Source organism: Cuculus canorus, chromosome 9 (assembly GCF_017976375.1).
Source record: "Cuculus canorus isolate bCucCan1 chromosome 9, bCucCan1.pri, whole genome shotgun sequence".
NCBI lineage: Eukaryota > Metazoa > Chordata > Aves > Cuculiformes > Cuculidae > Cuculus > Cuculus canorus.
In genome coordinates, this window is record NC_071409.1 from 23,653,871 (window position 1) to 23,674,977 (window position 21,107).

The 21,107-nt window shown below is 40.4% G+C and overlaps 1 protein-coding gene across 5 annotated transcripts in view; it reads right to left on the reverse strand.

Moving 5' to 3' along the window:
• SCHIP1 (schwannomin interacting protein 1) overlaps positions 1-21,107 on the reverse strand; it is a 177,400-nt gene that overhangs the window by 110,146 nt on the left and 46,147 nt on the right. For all 5 annotated transcript variants that reach the window (XR_008451226.1, XR_008451228.1, XR_008451227.1 and 2 more), the window contains exons 2-4: positions 17,483-17,547; positions 16,520-16,600; positions 13,284-13,434 (exon numbers count right to left, since the gene is read on the reverse strand). Coding sequence is in view for 1 of the 5 variants with exons in the window: in XM_054074370.1 (XP_053930345.1) it covers positions 13,284-13,434; positions 16,520-16,600; positions 17,483-17,547 (297 nt within the window). In the remaining 4 variants the exon portion in view is untranslated. The remainder of the gene's footprint in view (positions 1-13,283; positions 13,435-16,519; positions 16,601-17,482; positions 17,548-21,107) is intronic.

Consider the following 21,107-nt stretch of genomic DNA (forward strand, 5'->3'; position numbering starts at 1 on the left):
TTAGAGAAATCTTGGCATGCCCTAAGCAAGTCTGTCTCACGAGTAGGCTGGGAGCCGGCACGGCTAGGGAGGAGAGTTCTCTGCAAACAGGGTGGGATGCAAGTGAAAGAGCAAGATGTTAATAAGGACAAAACCATCCCAAATGGGAAAATTAACGTCTAAAATCTCAGAAGCCATCACTGAAGAAACGTTTAAACCACAGTCAGGTGGGATAAGGACAGGACTGGTGCATTGGCAAAGCTCTGGCCACACCTCATCTCCTCAGAAAGGAAACCACGGGAGTTCATGCCGTCAGTCGGAGTACGGTTTTAGGTAGCCAGGCAATAATAAAAAAATAATTTCTGTATAAATGAGCTTGAGATGAGAACAAAGAAGTGGGAACCCTCTCATCATTTACTGTTACATGGGGAGCGGAGTGGAATTTTTGAGATATAAAGCAGGGGAGGCTTAGAATGGCCGTTTCTTTAGAGGCAGGAGAGAAAGAGTGACAGAAATGGGAAAGTAGTATAAGAGGCTCCCACTTGATGCTCAGTAAACCTCTCTTTGTAGGCCTCACTACAGAAAAAGTATAAGAGGAAAAGGGTCAGAAGCAATTAGTGACAACACAAAAAATCCCAAAGCAAATTAAGTTGTTAAAGAGGAAAAAAAGAATGCAACTGGAGCCTGTTCAGATTGCACTCACGGTTTAAACAAAATGGAATATAATATATAATATATATATATAAAACCCTATATATACTGTTAAAAAAAAATCAGGGTTTTTTTGAGGGCCAAACCCTACTTCAGATGTGAAATTTTCAAAGACTTTTACCTTGGGAAAAGCAGCAATCTTCCCTCAGCTCTAAACACTGACCAAATGGGTTTCATTTGCAGTAGAGAACTAAATAGTACAGTCAAACAAGCCATGTAAGAAATTTATAATACAGAATGAACACCAAAAGTCCACTGTTATCCTTAGATAAGTTGAAGGCCTTTTATAAAACCAGGTGGCCTTGCTAGAAGATATTGTTATTGGATACGAGGTTTGGAGAAAATATGAAGACCTGAATAAACATACCAATCTCCATCCCTCATAAGAAAAGTTAATGAGACAAAAAAGATTTCAAGTACAACAAAAGGTTGTTCTTTATATCCTGTGCTGTTCTTTTTTATTGAAGTCCTGAAATCAATGCAACTAATCCAAAGAAGCCCCAGTGGTTTAATAAAGCAGTAAAGTAATGAGTTCTACTCATAAATAAATAATAAAAGTGCTATCCTGTGGATAATGTGATGTTGCTGGATGTCACCTCACCTATATTTTAAAAGAAATTCTATGAAGTCAAGGCTGTAACATTAATTATGTTAAATCCACGCAAGAATCCAAGACACAAGCTTACATGGTGTAGACAAATGATACCATTCAGAACAAAACAACTTCAGCTAGGGAGTCCATTTCCTTCTATTATTTGAAGATGGAGAATTCCCTCATCTGCTTGCCCCTTGTGCTGCTGATTCCCTGCTTTCCATGTTGGGAAGCTGCATTGTATGCAGCGTATATGCATGGTACAGAGGGCAAGGTGCAAGGCTGGGCTTCAATTTAAACCCACATCATCTGTGACAATGTATGCTTGACAAGTGTTACCAAATGTGGGAAATCAGGTGATAATTTCATCTCCGTTATCCACAGTAACTCCTCAAACAAAGCAATGACCAAATAAATTAGAAAATTGTGTCCTAATCCATTTAAGTTGAAAAATTATGACTTCACTGAAGGATCCGCTCACAAAACTGTAACTATTAGCACCCAGTTGTGCAAGATCTCATTTTGGAAATGATTCTCTGCTGTACATTAGTGGCACAGAGAAATAATATATGATCATTTTTAATAGAAAAATTGACAGACAGTCTGGGTCACGATGATTTTACAAAGTAATTTGTTCTTGGAATTTGACCAAAGGAAAAATAGATAGATAACATTAAGAGGCCAACCGACCAAATAGTAATTTGCACTTAAAGAATTCAAGTTATGACTAAGATTTGATAATTCCTGTATGGAAATTTCATGCATCATCTTAATGTTAAAAATAAGGCTTTTCAACAAGTAGCCAGGGCTTCTAAAGGCCCATGCATAGAAAGCCCATTTGGGCTTAGTTACACGGTGCTGGGGACAGCCGATCACATCAGCTTCCTTGTTCTGCTGCTCTCTGCAAGGTTTATTCTGTATATTGAGGAATGGTGCTGGAGGGATGCTGAGCTACTGGGAAACCAAATCTTCCTCTTAAAAAGCAGTGCTCGTGTGGTCAGGGCTCACCTTCACCGTGTGCACAGCAGATGGGAAATGAAACACTAACAAGGAGGTACTTGTTGTTCCAGTTTGGGCTCTTTGCTAGAACTATAATGTCTTTTTTTTTTCCCTCCAATGTGAAATAATTCACTACTTTGAGAGAAATTGCCTAAGAAAATAAGGGCTTATACCTTAAACGTATTCCTTTGGCAGAACTGTTCAGCACATTCTCCCTCCTAAAGCATCATATATGTCTTACTAATGAACTTTAGCCGACCCTAAGAAGCCATTTCATATGCATAAGCAGTCAAGCTGGCTCAAAAAATGTAGTTTTTGAAATAGATTTAGAATTGCCCAAAGACCATGACAATGTTTGCTGTTTGGCTGCTTAAATTCATAGCAGTGAGAGAAATAGCTAAAATAGTTAGTATTTATTCAGGTAAAAACATCATTTTCCAGTATATTTAATCTAAAAATTTATTTTATGAGCAGAAATAAATACTTTCCACTTTGGGAGGATATAAACTGAATGTATTTGGAAAGATACACTGTTCTGTAATAGACATCATTAAAGTGTTGCTGTCACATTTCAGTGTCAATATAACCACTAATATAATTTAATGGATCTGGCTCTTGCTATTTCAACAGGGTTTTCCCTACATACTAATAAGTTTTTATTACAAGTATTTTATATATCTAATTCCTTCTGGTCCTACTAATGATGTCTGTATTGTCTGTTAGATTTCTTACATTTTCCCCTTGTTTTTAGTAACATCAGAATATAATTAATTCTAGTGAGTGAAGTTAATTGCTTCAGGGGAAACACGTGGCTGGAAATCAACCAGTCAAATAATCTAGAGTTGTAGATGTACTACCATATACTTTCCCCACACAACTGATGGAAAAATTAACCAAACAGTTAATTAACCAAATTAACCAGGGGTTGCTGGAAAGAAAAACATTTCTGCAATCTTATTTTCATTGTAGTAATTTGTACCTGTCACTGGAGGAATACCATAACAGACCCCACGTGTGAGATGAGAAAAGCAGTTGTGGCCAAAAAGGTGGAAGAGAAAGACGGAAATGTTGTCTGCAAGATGCTGTCAAGTCAGAGTAAACAGCAGAGAATCTCTGTGCAGTTTTGGGGTTTTCTTCTCTTTCCAATTCAAAAGCCATTCTAATTTTCTGCAGTGCTAAAATATTTGTGTCTGTAAATCTGCGCATCTGACCTCTGTCTTCCACAGCACTGTCCCCACACATAGGGAACGACGGATCTTTATATTTTGAATTTGCCAAGGCCTGCTCCTTCCCAACACATCCTAGGAGCCGGGTCTGTTGTGCTCTGCTATATTCTCTCTTCATCCACGCTCAGCTCTCAAACTGTCATCGACACCCAGGGTACAAAGCCGGGATCTCAGAGAGTCTGATTAGTAACTACATATTTTGGTATTTTATATGCATGCCCTAAACAGCAGAAGAAGACCTGGTGTTTTCTGTACTGAATTAAAAATTCAGATAATTTTCAACAGAAAAGGGATCACTCCCCAAGAGGCTGGAAATACCATCATCAAGACTCACTGGCTGCTGAGCATACAGCATTTGCGAGTTCTCAGAGAGTGCTACCCCAGCTGCCAGCACATAAGACTGCTGGCAAATAACCGTAGAGCAATGCACCCTCCCCCAAACCCTCTAGCTCTAGCCCTGCTCTGCACAAGAAGAATAACAGAGAGAACTAAAACAGCAGATGTATGGGACATCTTCTAAAATGGTAGCGAAAGTTCTAAAATAAACCTATCAATTTAAAGATCAAACAGTACCAAACAGGGTAACCTCATTGCAAGCCAACACATCAAAGGCAGCCCCCTTTCCAGAAGTACAACATCGTTGTTTTCAGTTCTCTTAAGGAGCATGAACGTTCCCACAGAAGCATAGTTCAAAAAATGTCTTGTTAGACATTTTGTCATCAATTGAGATAATTTTTGAATTGATTTTGCTGCTGCTAAACTGCAATGTATCAAATCGACTAATCACATCAATAGTCAACATTCAATACACACAACACACAGAAAAAGAAATCTATTGGCATTCTGTTACCACCAGCAGAAAGGAACTGAGATGGCCCTTTTGTATCCCAGTATTTAAAAGCCTCATGGGGCACTACTTGTAAGAGAGTTAAACATATACAGTCATCCTGGATTATTACATCGATGTACACACATAAACACAAACTCACTGTCAGAACTATTTCTACATAAAGTCGCCAGTCAAAAGATAAGTGTCATACCAGGCCAGAAGCATTGCATGTTGTTTGCTAAAGTTTAGACCTGAAACTATCTGAAGGAAATTAAAGAAATTGAAAATTATATTTGTTTCTACTTCAAATGTTATCTCATAGCCCACACCAGCACTAATGTTTCTCATTAAATCATTAAATATTTGATTTCTAGTTAAGCCCTTTTCATCTCAATGCTGGATTTGCTTTATTATTATTCATTTTATTATTATTCATCTTTAATTATATTTCCACCTATGGTATTCAAGAGCAAATGTAAAGATTTACATTTTTACATTACATAGAAATCACATTGTAAGTACCTATTGAACACCCTCTCTCCTTTGCTGTTCATAGATTCATGAAGTCAGCTTTATAGAAAAAAGAAAGCATTCCCCATACCAATGCTCCACCTCCTCCTCGGTGTGACTTTGTAAACACAAGGGAGTGCTTGTTAGGATTGCACTGTCTTAAGTAATTCCATAGCTCCTCATTCCTGCAGATGTGAGACACACCTGAGGAAAGTCGTCATTGAGACAGGTATCATTTGCAGGTGTAGGGATCTAGAAGTACACAAAAGCTGCAGATAGATTTTTATTTCACTTTCAGAACCAAACTGTGGCTGCCCCATCCCTGGAGGTGTTCAAGGCCGGGTAGGATGGGGGCTTTGAGCAACATAGTCAAGTGGAAGGTGTCCCTACCCACGGCAGGATGGTTGGAACTGGATGATCTTTAAGGTCACTTCCAACCCAAACCATTCTATGATTTATGAAATCGTAATACATCACTGAGCAAAATTAATGCAGCTTTGAATGTACTGTATCCGGGAGGAAGGATGGCCAAGTAAACTGGGCTTTTGGTGGCAGAGGTAGTTCAACACTCAGTCTTTTCTCAACTGGATATTTCTGTCCTACATTCCTGCCCTTATATTATGTGTAATCTGCTCTTATTTTATAAACCTCTTAGTTTTTGATTATTTTTTTTCTATGAGGGTTCTACTAATCCATTCCAGACAATCAGAAATACTAATACCAATTCTTCATTTGGCCTTCCAAACTAAAATTATGAGATTTTTCTGGCACACGCATCAGCATTTTGCTGGATAGAGGTTTGGTTTGTAAATATGTAACACATTATTATCATTAAGAACATTAATACATTTATCACAATTAACGTCTCTGTGATGCTTTGTAAGATCGAGTCACAGATTCGTAAGCATTGAATCAAGTCACACTTTCTGTTTGGCAGTAGATCTCATTCTACTAATCATCACAAATTATATTAGCTGGTGAAGTTCCACCTAAACAAACTATCGGCCTCCTGCTAATACTGCCTGGTTGCTGCCAGAGGTAAAATCTGTTTTCCAGTCCCAGCTTGTACTGTGTACTACCTTAATCCACGTCTGTTTAAAGCTACAGAGCATTATTGGTGCATGGTTGAACAATTCCTGCTAATAGTTTAATATTTACTCTCAATAACATACCACCCGTAGAGAAAAGCAAGGGAAGTAATACTTAGCTTGAACAAGGGCAAAGCAACAGGAATTAATATTACTAATTAATTACAAAGCCACTTGCAATTCCTATTCTACTTCTCAGAATACTATTTTTCTCAAACACCACCCCCCGACACACACATACCAGAGCTGTCCTAGGCTCAGTTGCAGACAAGGTAGGGATTTTCTTTGGAAAGTTGGACTTATATTTGGTTATCCAAATGTGGAACCCTAATTTTGTCAATGCATTTTTTTATATGCATTAAACTGTACTCTCATTTATTTTAAGTAGGACATAAGGGCAGGATTTTTGTGTAGTGCTGAAGCAGATGGGACTGAGGAACAGAACAGGAAAGACAGGAAAAACAGTATCGGGGGAAAACATTAGATGAGGGCTGTGATTTTAACCAAGAGAGATAACCTGCAGTGGCAAGAGAATTTACTGCCCCTGTGCCATACACAAATTAAGGCAGAAAATATTCACAATTTCATGCAGGGGGAGGGTGTGAGCAGTGGGTGACTGCAGGGAGGCAGCAAGCAGAAGCAGGGGTAGGAAATAACAGAAAGGGAGTGGGGGAATGCACAAGTGCTGTGGAAAAGGAGTTTCTTTCTATCAATGTGGAGAAATGTTCCAAAGACTAGAGTTGATGAACCTGGCCTCCTTCCTAGGTGCACCTTCAGCCAGCTATTAGAGCTGAGCTTCAGCATCCAAGGGAAACCAAGCGAAGAGGCAGGCACTGATCTGAGCTAGTAAGAACTAAACATCTCCATGTTTTGTGTAATTATGTCACAAATCCTACATCAGAGCAACAATTAGGGTTCAAGATGGAATCAAGGTGCAACTAACCACAGCTTCAGTTTTACTGGGTAACTGTCAGTGCTGACTCTGGGAGGAGAGCAAACCCTACCTTTCAGCTTGTGTGCCATCTGGCATGGGGTTTGGGGAGGAAAAGACTCCTGACGGCATCTGGCTTTGCCTTCTACCACTTTCCCTTTTTTATATTAGTGTTCTAACCCTAGTAGGTTGTGAAATCCAACGAGACAAGACACGCGACATTCTCATGTATATAATACACAGGACTTTTCTTAGCCTCCAAAATGAGTGGACACTCATACAATTCACTACAAATGGGGACAATCTGCTGACAAGCCGTAGGGTCCAAGTCCCATCAGAATGTTGAGAATGACTATCTCAAGTCATTTCTTTTGAATCTTGAAGGCCGTAGTTTGATTGAAGGCAGGTTTATTTGGGAAATGTAATATTTTAAATTATGTTCAGGCAGAATGATGTATCACTTTCCATCAGTGAGAGAAAAAAGAATCAGTTAATGGACTAAAAGGATCTCTTCAATTCTGTATATTAAATTTCACGGTTTTTTAAAAAATCAAATTTTTATAATAACACAAAAAAAATCCCAGTGCCCAGCCCCAGATACAGGCCCTGCAGGGGTGGGCTCTGGCTACATCAAGTCAAGAGGAGCTTTAAACCTGCCATGAGTGGACCCTAGGTTTTAAACCTAGACCTTTTTCTTGCTTATAAATAGCACTGCATTGCAGCATACAAAGCAAGGATCACTTCAGCTAAAGATGACAAGTTTTATAAATATGTTATGTCAGAAAGCATTCAGGACATTTTTTTCCTAAGCCATAAGGGTGAAAATTTCTGGTAGAACAACTTAAATATGAAAACATATGAGATCGTCCAAACCTCTTTTTTTTAGACAACTCCACATTTCTGAACTCTCAGGCTATACTGCAATCCCAGATCACCAAAGGTAACCGATGCTGAAACAAAGGAATATATTTCAGCCAAACAAGACCCAGTGTTTAAAAATAACATCTATTAAGGGGCTGGTAATAGCCAAAAAGGAAGCTAACTGCCATAAAAGATTTAAATAATTTTCAGTGAGCAGCATGTGGTAACAGCAGGACTATTTTTTTTTTCCTTTGTTCCATCTACAGAAGTTCACAAATTACAAAGAATATGTTCAGAACTGTTGATTTTCTGGAGCTATACCTGCCCGCACACTATAAGCACTTGCAAATTGTAAATTTTATGATTTAATGAAAAATAGTCACTTAAATTCTGCCCACCGCAAGTAGTTACGGATTTTAGTAGCAACTGCATACAAAGATTACTATTTCAGATTTCTAGTATAGAGAATTATACACACACAGGATAAGTGGTGAAAGCTAGCAAAGCTGTGTATGTGCCACCTTTAAAGTATAAACAAACTCTAAAACTTTTATAAATAAATTAAGCAGTTTTCATATTTTTATTTGGCTCCTTTACAAAGAATCCTCCCCCCAAGAGGAAACAGTAAATTAAGCACTAATTCTTACTAAGTTGAAATGTTTTTTTATTGCAGCCCAAATTCCCCAAGCTACATGATAAGACATCCAGCCAGATAAGAGGCCTAAGTATGAACAAAACGAGCTGCAAACATTTATTTGCAGTTGTTTGTAGTATTTGTGATTCAATGTTATGCCTCATATCCAACTATTTCACTCCAATTTCTACTCATTACTTTGCAGAATCACAGAATGCCTGAGGTTGGAAGGCACCTCTGACGGTCACCTGGTCCAACCTCCCCTGCTCAAGCAGGGCCACCTAGAGCACTTTAATCGGGACCATGTCCAGACGGTTTTTGAACACGTCCAACGATACAGACTCCAGTGTCTCTCTGAGCAACCTGTGCCAGTCACCCTCACAGTGAAAAAATTGTATTTCCTAATGTTCAGATGAGAGCCTCTTGTCTTTCAACTTGGTCTTAATATTATTGACCTGACCACTAGAGAATGAATGCCAGGTAGCTGACGCTGTAATTGGCTTGAAGTAACATCTCTTTTATTGTAATAGTATTTTTTGTGAGACAAAGGAGGAATCTGGTCTTTAATGTGGATTTGGTTTATGTTTCATTTGCAGCTAATCCTGCTTGGGGACAGGGGGGAAGACCTTGGAAATTACTTTCTGTGACATCAGCCAATGAAGAAAGGGTAGAAAAATAACCATGCGGTCACATTTGGAAGTGCATATTTCACACGTTTATAGCTCTAACGAGACTGTTTCTTAGTAAAAAAGCAGCTTATTCAAACACTCCACTCCAATAAAAACCTGATTATTCTACACAATCAGTTATTACCACCCTGTTGAACATCAGAACGAACATTACAGGCAGAAGAGACACGGGCTTTGTCAGTAGGAATGGGCAGGAGCTGAGCGGAAGCGGCTCCTCCAAAGGCAGCCGAGCGCCCGGCCCGGCTCGGGGAGCCCGCTGCGCTGCCGCTGTCCGCGGTGCTGAAGGGACCCGGGCAGCGCTGCGAGGGGGAGCGCGGCTCCCAGACTGAGAAGAGACCCCCAGGGAGACTCGGCTTCTGTCATTCCCACCTCGGAACCTATAGAAGGGCGAGAGGATGCAGGTATGTCCTACAGCAGCTTTTCCTTGCCTGGTGAGGATTATCAGGTTTCCTGTGGCTTTGGCAAATTATGTCTCTGACCTAACCATTTAAAGAGACACAATGGTGTCATCATGAAAACAGGTCATAACAACAACCACGTGCTAGTGGGACATATCTGGCATCATCTTTTTTTTTCATAGGAACTATAGGTAGAATTGTTCAGGTTTTTTTGGGGAAAAAAAATAATCAGAAACTCGACCACACACCATATAGGAAGATAAATGGCACCTTTCATAGAATCATAGAATCACCAGGTTGGAAAGGACCCACTGGGTCATCGAGTCCAACCATTCCTAACACTCCCTAAACCATGCCCCTCAGCACCTCAGCACCTCACCCACCCATCCCTTCAACACCTCCAGGGAAGGTGACTCAACCACCTCCCTGGGCATCCTATTCCTTGGGTTTAGGTATTATTTACCCAAGTCAGAATTTCAGAATTCCACCACAACTGCTGGCCCCACATACTGGTATAAATAGACATTTGGTGTACATGGCTTCAATACCCATCCTTGCTGCACCGGCATGCATTTGTTAACCCATAGATCCTCATTTATTTTTAGGGCATAAGATCCTTTTTGTTTTTCATTATTGAAGTAGCTAACTCCTTTTTTTTTGCCTTTAGGAGCATGTAAGATCCAGATGAGGACCCAGCAAAGCTGAACACTGGGAGGCTCGTGCTGAGAAAGGAAATTGAAAACCAGGATTAGACTTCAGCTGAATTAAGTGGCTGTGTTGAGACAGTGGTTTCTCAAAATACCTCATGAATTTCTCTCCCATCTCCATCAGTGCTTATTGCTAACATATTTTAACATCCTAGTTGTTTTCTACCTCTTTGAAAAAGAAATGAGAAAACCCCCAATGAGTACAAATTTCAGGCTGACTTTCATTCTCCAAATTTTTCAGAGGAAAATTGCCAGACAGCAAGAGGAACCTGGAGGACTCAGCATAGCATACTTTGACGCAAAGATTAGCAATAGGCATATTAGGGTACTAGCAGCACTGCTAACACAAAATAAATTGCATCATAATTAATTTGCCCTCCTTTTCAAAGGTCTACTTCTAGAACATGGGCCAAATGGAGGATTTGGCAAATGGGTGTGTTTGACCGCTTGTTTATCCCCCAAGTCTCTTCTCCTGCTTCCAGCTTAGGTCTTGTAAACACAGCTTCAGGAGAGTGTAAAATTACAGACTGGTCCAGCAGCAGTTTCTCTGCTTGGAGGGTTTTTTTAGTCCTTAAGTTTAACTTACACCTGAGCAGAAAATGTGGCTCAGTCCAAATGGTGCACTTAATTCTGCCCAAGTCTTTATTTGGCTAAGACAATCAATTATGCTCCCATTCACATGTCAACAGTTCAAGGTTAATTGTCCCTGTTTTGTTCTGGCTCTATTGTTGCCCTGCCCTGAACCTGACAGTATCAATTTCAAACCAAAAATATGTGACATTTGCCATTAGGAAACCACATGTGTCTCAAACAGAAACATCCTCACTACTGCATTAGATCAAAGTCTATCCTTAGCCTATGTATCCAAGGACTAGGAAGGAGGATCCAGGCCAGCTCTAAGGTGCACATGCATGGGTCGCATTTCTGTGCACCCAACCACCTACTGCAGAAGCTGAGACCACAACCCACACAGGACCAGTGCTGGTTTAAAGAAACAGTCAGGAAAAAAAACTACCCTGAACCATATTGCTGTCTTTTCGCTTTGTGGCAGTAGTTGTTCTCAGACCTTATCCATAAAGTCCCTCCCCACCAGATCTCACACTTTCAATCATTTCTCTCTTAGGGCACCAGCTCAACTCCTCACTGCACTTTCATGATGCCCCACAGAACTCCGACGCAGAAAGAAAAATGTCTTAAATCAGTAGGTCGAGTTTCAAATAGTTTGTGAGGACCCTGAAAAGTACAATGACATTTGCCTGGAGTCACATTGCCTCATCCAAGAGCTGAGGATCATTTGCACATAGAAGTGTGAGTCCTTCACAGCCTCAGATATTGCAACAATCGAGGTCATGCTAAAGTTACAGGGGTTCCTTTGCTTTCAGAAACATTCCTTGGTTTTTCAAAGATACTGGCAGGCTTGGCATTTGAGACATGTAAGAAAATATTCCAAATCCTCCTTTGCATTAAACAAGTGGGATGCAGAATTGAGAAGAATAGGTGTTGCATTAGTACAAATTAAAGTAGCAAATCTAGTATCCAAGATTCGTTTTCCCACAAATATATAACTCCCAGAGGCAATAATTTTACCCCCTCAAAAACATCGACAACGTATGGTTGCCCAGATTAGATTACACTGCTGGAGAACCTCTGAGAGCATCCAGGAGCCCCATGCGCAGGGTATGAGGGACCTCTTGTGGTGGCCGGTGGCTGCTCAGCGCTCCCGCATGGCAGCCGGGCTCCAGGTGAAACATTCATATGCAAATTTACATCTCTCATTAGAGGAATTTAACTCGTTTCATACATGAGATATTAGCGTATAACCCAAGGATTTATCATCCTGGTCTCCAGCTGTGAGCACCAGACCTCTAAAAATAAAACAGTGCGCTCAGTCATATTTTATTAAAAGCTGTCAAATCCGGCTAACCATGGTGTCACAAAAATAACAGCTGCTGGGAACAGCTCACCTACCTTCAACCTGAACCTGGTTCAACGGAGGAGAGAGTCAAATTATCCTTTTATGTCCCAAGATCACAGTCCTTAGCAAAAAAAAAAGCTCTGTTGGCTGTGAGCCTGCCTTGTGCTTCCCATTAGCTGACCTTGCCCAGCTCTGCAGCTGAAGGCAGAGTTAAACTAACAAACATCTCTTCCTTGCACAGAGGCTCCATTGACTTTAACAACCCCACTCGCAATGATCTCTAGACTTTTGTAGAGAACTCAATAGCCACCAAATGCTGTCCTATGACTGGCAGCAGAGCTTCCTATTGCCGACCAACATGCGCTCCTAGCAAAGATCCAAACTATTTTCTCCCCTCTTATCCCGCATACCTCGGTTGAACAGTGAGACACATCTTGCCTTTCTTTAGCTGCTCTAACACATACCAGTGCAACTTCTATCTCCTGCTGGGGTTTTTTTTTTTTTGAAAACTATTGAATTGTTTCATGTGCTCTAGGCTACAGTTTCCTCAAAATCAATACATTCTGTCACAAAGCTGAAAGCGATATTTATAGGCTCTATATCTGTCTGCTGATTTATCGACCTAAAAAATCCCACTCCAGAGACAGTCACAAAGCCACTTGTTTCCAAAAAGAAAGGGCTCTCTAGTTGGGTTTCTAGTTAAAAGTCACCTTAAAAAGAGAAATACAGTCTCCAGTCACCGAGTCTGCAAGGTGACACCACTATTTATTCCAAAATCAAATTTAAATTCCAATACCTAGATGAACTTCTAAGTCTCCCCTAGGAAAAACAAAACAAAACAACACCACAAACCACATTTATTTGTGGGAAAACCATCACAATTTGGTTTTGCGGAGAACACATGTGAAGATCTCTGCTTTCTTCAGTAGAACACAATACCACCTGGAAACACCTTTTCCCATCAAGAGTACTGCTAATATCTACTGTGCCCAATACACGGTATTGCCGAGATCCACATTTAACGTGCATAGTCACACATTCAATTGTACCTACAAGAGTCACTCTTCTTGCAGGTTGATTTCAGACACCACCACTCCTCTAAAAATCCCTCTTTCATGATAAGCCCATAATTTAGCTTTCGTTCATCCCAAGTCCTAGAAAGGTACCCAACAAAAAGCATCAAATGGGAAAATAGGCCCCAACACTGTACTCACTGGTGTGCTGCTGTCAGAAAAGGTGTTCATGCTGATGGACCTGCTCATCTTGTCCGAGGAGAGGGATGGTGGCGACGGACTGCGCTTGTCCAGCTGGTCATGCTGTGGCAGGTCCTGGCGCTGTAGGTACTCACGCCATGCTCGTTGGATACTATGACAAACATCAAGGCACAGGGTTGACATGGCATGCAGCAACAAAAAGGATTTGAAATATATATCTTCATTTGAAGAGGTGGGTTTTGGTTGTTTTCTCTTTTTGTGCGCTTTGTTTTCCTTGGTTAATAATCACACATAACTACCCTCTGTAGGTCTCACGTTAGCCACTGCTAATATAAATTGAGAACTTCAGTAGACGTAATTCTTTACTTCAGATCCTTAAACTTACAGTGTTTTAAATTTGATACTATACATAACTCAGCAACTCTCTTACACCTTGCAAAGAAAAAAATGCAATTACCTGTTTAAAAGTATGAACAGCCTTCAAAGTCTTATATCAGCTTTCAGACTATAAAGTAGATATGGTTGGATTTTCAGAGCCAGACCAGTACCCTTAAAAGTCTCCTCCATCCTAGCTAGCTGGAGACTTAAAACCTCCTCCAGAGCAATGCATGGGGATTATGGTAGGAGCTCTGCTTCCAAACTCTAAACTTTGATGAAGTTTCTCAAATCTGATAAGAAATTCTGTAAAGAAATCCCCTTTTCTGTACCGACCGGTCACCAGGGTATCTCTCACCAGGTGGCAGTGCCGGACCAGCCGTTCCTTTCTGAAGGTGCCAGGGAGACCAGTGAGGGATCCCGGGTATGAAAACTGTGTTTACAATAGTAATGGCATTAACACGAAGTATGTCACACCAAGATGATCTGAGAACTCTAGAAAAGCAGAGCTAAATTCTGACCCGAGCCTTGGCTGTGTTATTGCAGTGCGATGAGCAAGAAAGGGCACCTTTTAAGATTTTTAAGCAATTGAGAGTTTATTCACTGGTATGTCAGGTCAGTTAAACTTTCAGTGTCTCTATTAATCAGGTAGAGCACTCTGACCTTTGCTTAAGTTGTTCTCAACGGTGTGAATCACTTGTGCTGCTCTGTCCAGGTGGGTCTACAGGGAGCAGGAGGGAGCCGGCACTCCTCCCAACATCTGCTCCTGAAGAGCTTGGGACACTCAGCACCCAGTCTTGCTGCTGTGGGGCTTCCTGGGAGGAGTCCCTTGTCCAAACCCCTCCTGGTCCTGCTCCCACCCATGATATCCTCACTGTAGGGCAATGCAGAGGGCAATGCTCCTTCCTGAAGACACCTTACCATGTGCTTCATAGTTTGAACCAATGGGTTCAAAACCTTTGACGTGGATTTACTTTGTAATAGGGTTTTTTACCTCGTCTTTTTGATAGTTAAGATATCGTTTCTGCTCCCATCTCCATGCCACAGAAAATAATTTAGCTCCCAGACACTGCTGAAAAAGGGCATTTGATCACACACCAATATTTCCAACAGGAAAATGGTGCTTCTTGACTTCACAGCACGAAACTCAACACCAGGACAATTTCTCACTGATTGCTAATAGTGCTGGAAACTCAAAACAGTGGGAAGCAGTGCCTCTTGGCATGTAATTTCTCATTCTGGTCAAGGAATAACATTCCCAACACATGTAGTATTTTGAACATCTCAAGATTGAGAAACTAAAACATATCTATTTTGTTATTCTTTTGAAGGGTACGAGGTCAGAAACAGCATCCGTTACAGCCTCACCAGGATTAGTGCACTTCAGAACTGGCCCCTTAGCTTAAGGCCTGAGTTGTTTTCACATAAGAGCTTTAAAATGGACAGGAAAATCTACCAAAGCTCCCAAATAACAGTATGCAAGGAAGAGCTTTCAATAAAATTATTTTGCTTTAAAAAAAACCACACACATATTTGCACCTCAAGCATTTACACTCTGCATTGTTTCAGTTCACGTTTTACTGCATAATACATACAAGTAGTATTCACGTATTTATATTTATACGTACTTTTTATTTTAAAGCTTAAGAACATAGCCAAGTTAAGTCATAACTACCCTTCTAGAAAGTTCTCAAAAAATTATTCTTTCATCTGGTTTATATTTGCATGACTAAAAGATGCTGGCAGGATTTTAATTTGAAACTTCATGTCTTTTTAATATTTTAATATAGCATTAATATTTTAACATCCTGTACAGCGAGTTAGCTGTAGCTTTTCAACTGGAAGTGAAATTCAGTAGGCAATGTGGCAAAGCATAGAACTCTGTGTAAAGTTGTGCCTGACATCACAGAATTTTGCCGTGAATTAGTTGGGGGCTTCACCATAAAGACGTTGATATTTTTTGATGTAAGTGGAGCCACGTTAAACTTTCATTGTCTGCTGGGAGGTCCAGGGGTACTGTCAGCAAAGAGTTGGGGCTAGCTGTATAGAGTTAATTCCTGCACCAGGGCTGGAGGAACAGCACTGGAAGAGGCACCAAGAGGAGTCTGCTCTGGTAGACTTGTGGCTGAGTTCCAAGTTATATCGCCAATATTACCATGTGTATTGCAGCACAGTCAAGCCTTTTAGAATAACTGATCCTATGTTAAACTGTGTGGAAAATGCGTTACAAATGCTAAAACTGTTCATTTGGAAGTTGAGGAGATAATTGCCAGAATAGAGTAATGCCTGTTTCTTCCTTCCAGGTGATACAGCTTTGTGTCATCTATGTGCCTTGGCTGAGTGCTAGCAACTGCCTCACTTTCCAGTAAAACCCGGCTTCCTTAGAGCTATAAGTGTGCTGCATCCCCATCCCTGATTCTCTCAGGCTTACACTCCCATGCAAACCCAAGGACCGCTTCTTGCGGAGGAGCCCTGTGAGCCACCTGGGGAGCTTTAACCAAGCTTCGAGTTAGATTTGAAAAATACCACTAAAGAGACTTTTGCTTTCTCTGTGCTGCACTTCCCTGCTCCCCTATGCTCTCTGTATATATGAAAAGTTTAGCAGATTCTCAAATAGTCTCTGCTTTCACAGAGGAAATGACAAAATTAGTGAAATTTGAAGTTTAGCATTTAAAACTCAACTCAAAGAGAATATTTGCATGGTTAAAGTTAGAGAAGGGTTTAGCTACCTTGTGAAATCTAGGCTTTTTTTTTAATACTTACTCAGAAATCCATGATGGATATGGTCTGAGTTCTGCGGTTTAGGAATTGGACAAACTCAGATGCATTTAAAGGCAGAAACAACATTCTTCATTACTTACATTTTCACTTTTGATTCCAAAGGCTGTAAGTTGATACGATATTTTCCAATATTATTTTCTTCATCCATGGCAAGCTGATGGCTAGAGAAAAGAAAAGAAAATGTGTTGAATGTGTCTCAGCATTATGTTTTTGCAATCTCTATGAATTAATTTAGAAATTTTGACAGGAACATACAAAAGCCGCTTATTATAAGGTGTTGGTGTCTTCGGAGGAAGGCATCGGGGTCCCTGTGTTCAGCCCCATTTGACAGTTAACGAAAAGTACCAATTTGAATCCAGTTTCCAGATTGGATCCTGCTTGAGTCCTCGCACTAAACCTTCCAGATGCCACAGCTCCAGAGACAGGCACACCCAGCAAAGAAGCCGCTGCAAATAAAAAACCACTGGCAAATATAATAGATATTCTTGCTAAATTAACTTTCATCCCTGGGGCTACATTTGAAAAGCTGGAGAGCAAAATGGAAAGTAACAATAGTAATGCCGGTAGAAAATGAATTACATCAGCAAAAGCCATACAGGAAAATGAAGAAAAAATTCTTCGTAATAAATGATGACAGAGAAATTGGTGTTGCAAACTGATCATTTTGAGAAAGCAATTTTAAAATGCTCAAAGATAAAAATGAAACATCTCAGGACACTGCTTTGGATGGGACTAGCAACATGAATGAAAGGCCTTCGCATGAAAATTTGTAATATTGGACCCCAACCTGAAGAGTTATTTTGAGACTTTATTGGACACTTAATTACATCATTCAGTCAGCAGCAGTTTTCAGTATTTATCCTCCTGTAACTAAAAATAAGGATCATTTATGGGACAGATGCAAAACCTTAAATATTTAATATATTATCGAGTGAGAAACATAGTCTATAACAAAGAGACTGCCCCTCAGAAAGGGCTTGGTGCCTTGTAAAGAGTTATTTCACTTTACCTCATGTGAGATACCACAGAAGTCACACATTTACCTTTGAAGGAAGTCTTTGCCATCATTGACCTCTTCCAAGGTGTGCTGGAGCCTTCTGAGTTCTTCCTACAAGGGGAGAAAAAACATTTCAATGTGCTTATGGGAAGCCCTTGGTCGACATTGGCGATTCCTCCTCAACCTCAAGGTGTTGTGAATCAAAGACTAAACAAATGATCCCTCGGATAACGTCTACTGGGTTTTTTTCAAATTTAGATATCCAAACTAACTCCAAAGAAACCAATACAGTTATCAATATGTCCAGCACAATTTTGAAAGAAATAGGCAGAGCAAAAGAGGAAAGTATTCTTTCAGGTCTTAATTGTGTGGCTGCTTTGATTCAAGAGGAGACAGTCTTGGAATGAGGCAAGTGAACATCGGCTCATGCTTTCAGGCACTTTCCTTTGTTCTGCAGTCAAACAGTATTGAATCTCACAATTAAGAGAGTCACAGGCTGAGATTTACCACCTGATGCCTCCACCAGAAAATTTGCATCAGAACCTGTTTCAATAGCAGAGATATCACAAATTTAACTGCAGATGCATAGCTGCGGTTCCATGTATCCATGCTAATGTCCCAGTAAAATTCTATCCATGGTGTTCAGCACAGAAATATGGCTTAAAAACCAGAATTGTATCTGGCTGGAAGAGTTTTATTGTTTAGAAGGGGTAAAAGTAAAGGGGTGGGGTGGTTGCAATGAAGCGTGTGCTCCAGGAGGTGCAATTCCTGGGTTAAACTTTCCATTTCCTCTCAGAGTACAATCGCACAGAATGCCCTGGCATTGCTCAGACACTCATGCACAGAGCACACATGCCCAGTCTCCTTAAAAGCTGGCCTGACAAGCGAACACTGAACCCCCCACAGTGCATCCCTGTGATGCAATGCAAAGAACATCACCATCCTGAGACAGAGGGATGTGCCTTCAGGTTTGTTGTACATCAACTGTTTGATAATTAAACAACACCAGAAAGTGAGAAGTCTATGCAAAACAGAAATATGCTAACTCATGACTTCTTTTAGCTCACTGAGTTTGAAATCAAGTGTAAAAGCAAAAGCTAGTTAGAGCGAGAAAGGAGGGTAACTTACTTCCCACCTACCTTGCACACAGATACAGGATTCCCAGGAAGGCTAAGAACATTAAAAAGGCAAAACAAGGATATTTTCCTCTTGTATATCTTATCCAACCTGGGGATGAATCACGGATTTTTGTTTCCAATAAGACTATTGCAATCTCCAGGAGTACAACAGATCAGCCAGCTCCACTTTCTGTTTCCCCAAATAAAGCCGATTTTGTGAAAGAGAAATTTTACGTGGTGCTTTTTAATCCTGTACAAGATTCTGCCCTGTTCGACATGAAACAAGATAGCAGTTGGTAGCTGATTTAATCCTAAAACAGCTTTCATTTCCTCCCAGCCTTTGGGGGACTATTACGGCAAAATGTTTTATGCATAAACTAGATTAGTCAAGATGACAAGTCAGATTTTTCCCCAGTCCTTACCCCAGTCTTTGCCCCTCTGGGTCTCTAATTGTAGCACCATTTTGTGGACACGTTGCAGCTGAGAAAGAACTGTGTGTGGTTTGGGAGGCCTGGCCACTGCCTTCCACTCATCCACCACTGGAAATAATCCAGTTGTGAAACTTTTTATTTTTGCCTTCCTTTTTTTGTGGCCTGCTTGGAGGAACATCCTCTTCTGGCAGACTAAAACGAAGCAACTTTCAAAATTGTTTTCTTTGAAGCAGAGTGCAGAAGATAACCTTTTCTTCTCCCATGCTATACCTCTGGTCATTTTTTCAGCATATCCTAGAGCTATGTACAGTAATTTAGAATGGGAAAACAATTTGCAATTGACTTTATATATAGCTCTGGGTGACAAAACCTGCATGACTTACATAAATCATTTCTGGTGTTTGACATCGTTTTCTATTAACCTCAGGGTGAAGACTGAACAAAAAAAAAAAAGTAAACCCCAAAATTGGTTGTGACATCTTTGACTATTCAGTCTTTCAATTAAACATCACAGGGCAGTCTTTATAAAAGCTGTAATATTAGGCAACTACAGAAGGGGCATAGTAATGTTTGCATAATTGGGAAGAGAAGGAGACATAAAATCTATACTAATTTCAGTTTTGCGTCATTAACCATGAAGTATTGATTATTGCTCCTTGCAACAAAATTTATGAAGCTAGCTATGCTGCTGTGCCCACAGAAAGGGATTCAGAAGCTTTGCTCTCAGTCCCCGGTGTGGTAACTGATGGGTGGCAGTGACAGCCGGGATGTTGCTCTTCCAATCTACAGCCTTAGGAGATGCATTTCCCAAATTACACCAGGAGTGACCCAGCTGCAAACTCGAACTTCAGAAAATTAAATTGGAAGAGATCCATACTTCTGTTGGAATGCATGATGAATAATGATACCTCTATAAAACTTGTTACAATGTAAACATACTGTAAAATTTATGGCAATTTTCATTGTCCAACTTCAGTTGGACATTAATAGCAATTCGATAACTACATACACATATAGGTACCTAAGGAAAAAGCAATGAAACCTTCAAGTGCAAGACTAGTGTTAAGAGCAAACTGAAGCGTCTTTTTCTAGTCTTTACCATGTACATTCTGCCTATGCATTAATTATTTTTCAGCCTGTAGATCTGTATTTTTAGGAAACTAGGCTATTGCGATGGCTTAATTATTGCCAGGAAGCCCTGTAACCTTATGGGACAGAAAAGACCAAGGGGCTCAAGTCTATAGACTCTCATCAGAGAGAAACCTGTGTAGAAAAGCTGTCACTTAAGCTGCACCGAGCTGGCTCCTGGCACAGTCTGCACGTTATAAAAGCCTGGCTTGGCTTTGCTGTCAATATTTACAGTTAGAGCAAAAAGATTCTGGGTCCCTCTGTCTTTTTTCCACTGCAAATCAGCTGTCTTGCTCCACACAGTCGAAAGACACGCTCTCTTGGTGCAAGCCTAGTGTAATGATTTAGCAACTCAAAACTGCCTTGAGCAGTTTTCAGGGTCGTATTTTAATGAAGGAATCCAGAGGTTGCAGCAGGCTTTGGTTCTCATCTGGGCTTGCACAGAAATGTCACCTCTTGTTTGACCCGCTGTAGAGACGATGGTAGCCAGCAGATACGGCATCAGCGAGGCAGGCTCAGACGCAGAGGAGTGAAAATCTAAATCAACCAAAATACATTAGCCCCTAAATTCCTTTCTGAGAAGTCTCTTTTGAAAGACAGTTATCTATGTAAATTTAAAGGGAAGAAATCTGCAGATATTAAATAATACCTAAATAAATACTTACCTCCAATAGGAGGCAATGATTTTTTTTGTTGCTGTACCCAAAAATATCCATTCAGGTCAGTGAAGCTATTTATACCGGCGGGTTTAGACTAGCACAGAGAAATCAGAGCAGAGGCCACATATTAAAAATTAATTTTCAAAATCCTTTTTGAACATCAGTGTTATTGTTTGAGTTTGTCTGCCTAAGAAGTCTGTCGCCTGTAGCTGAATCAATATGCAACAGTGCTTTTTGAAAATTCAGAGAGATGGGAAGAGAAAGCTCCGATTCCAGTAGAACCAGAGCCCAAAACCAAGCAGTAAAATAGGTTTGCTCTTCCACTTTGCAATTAA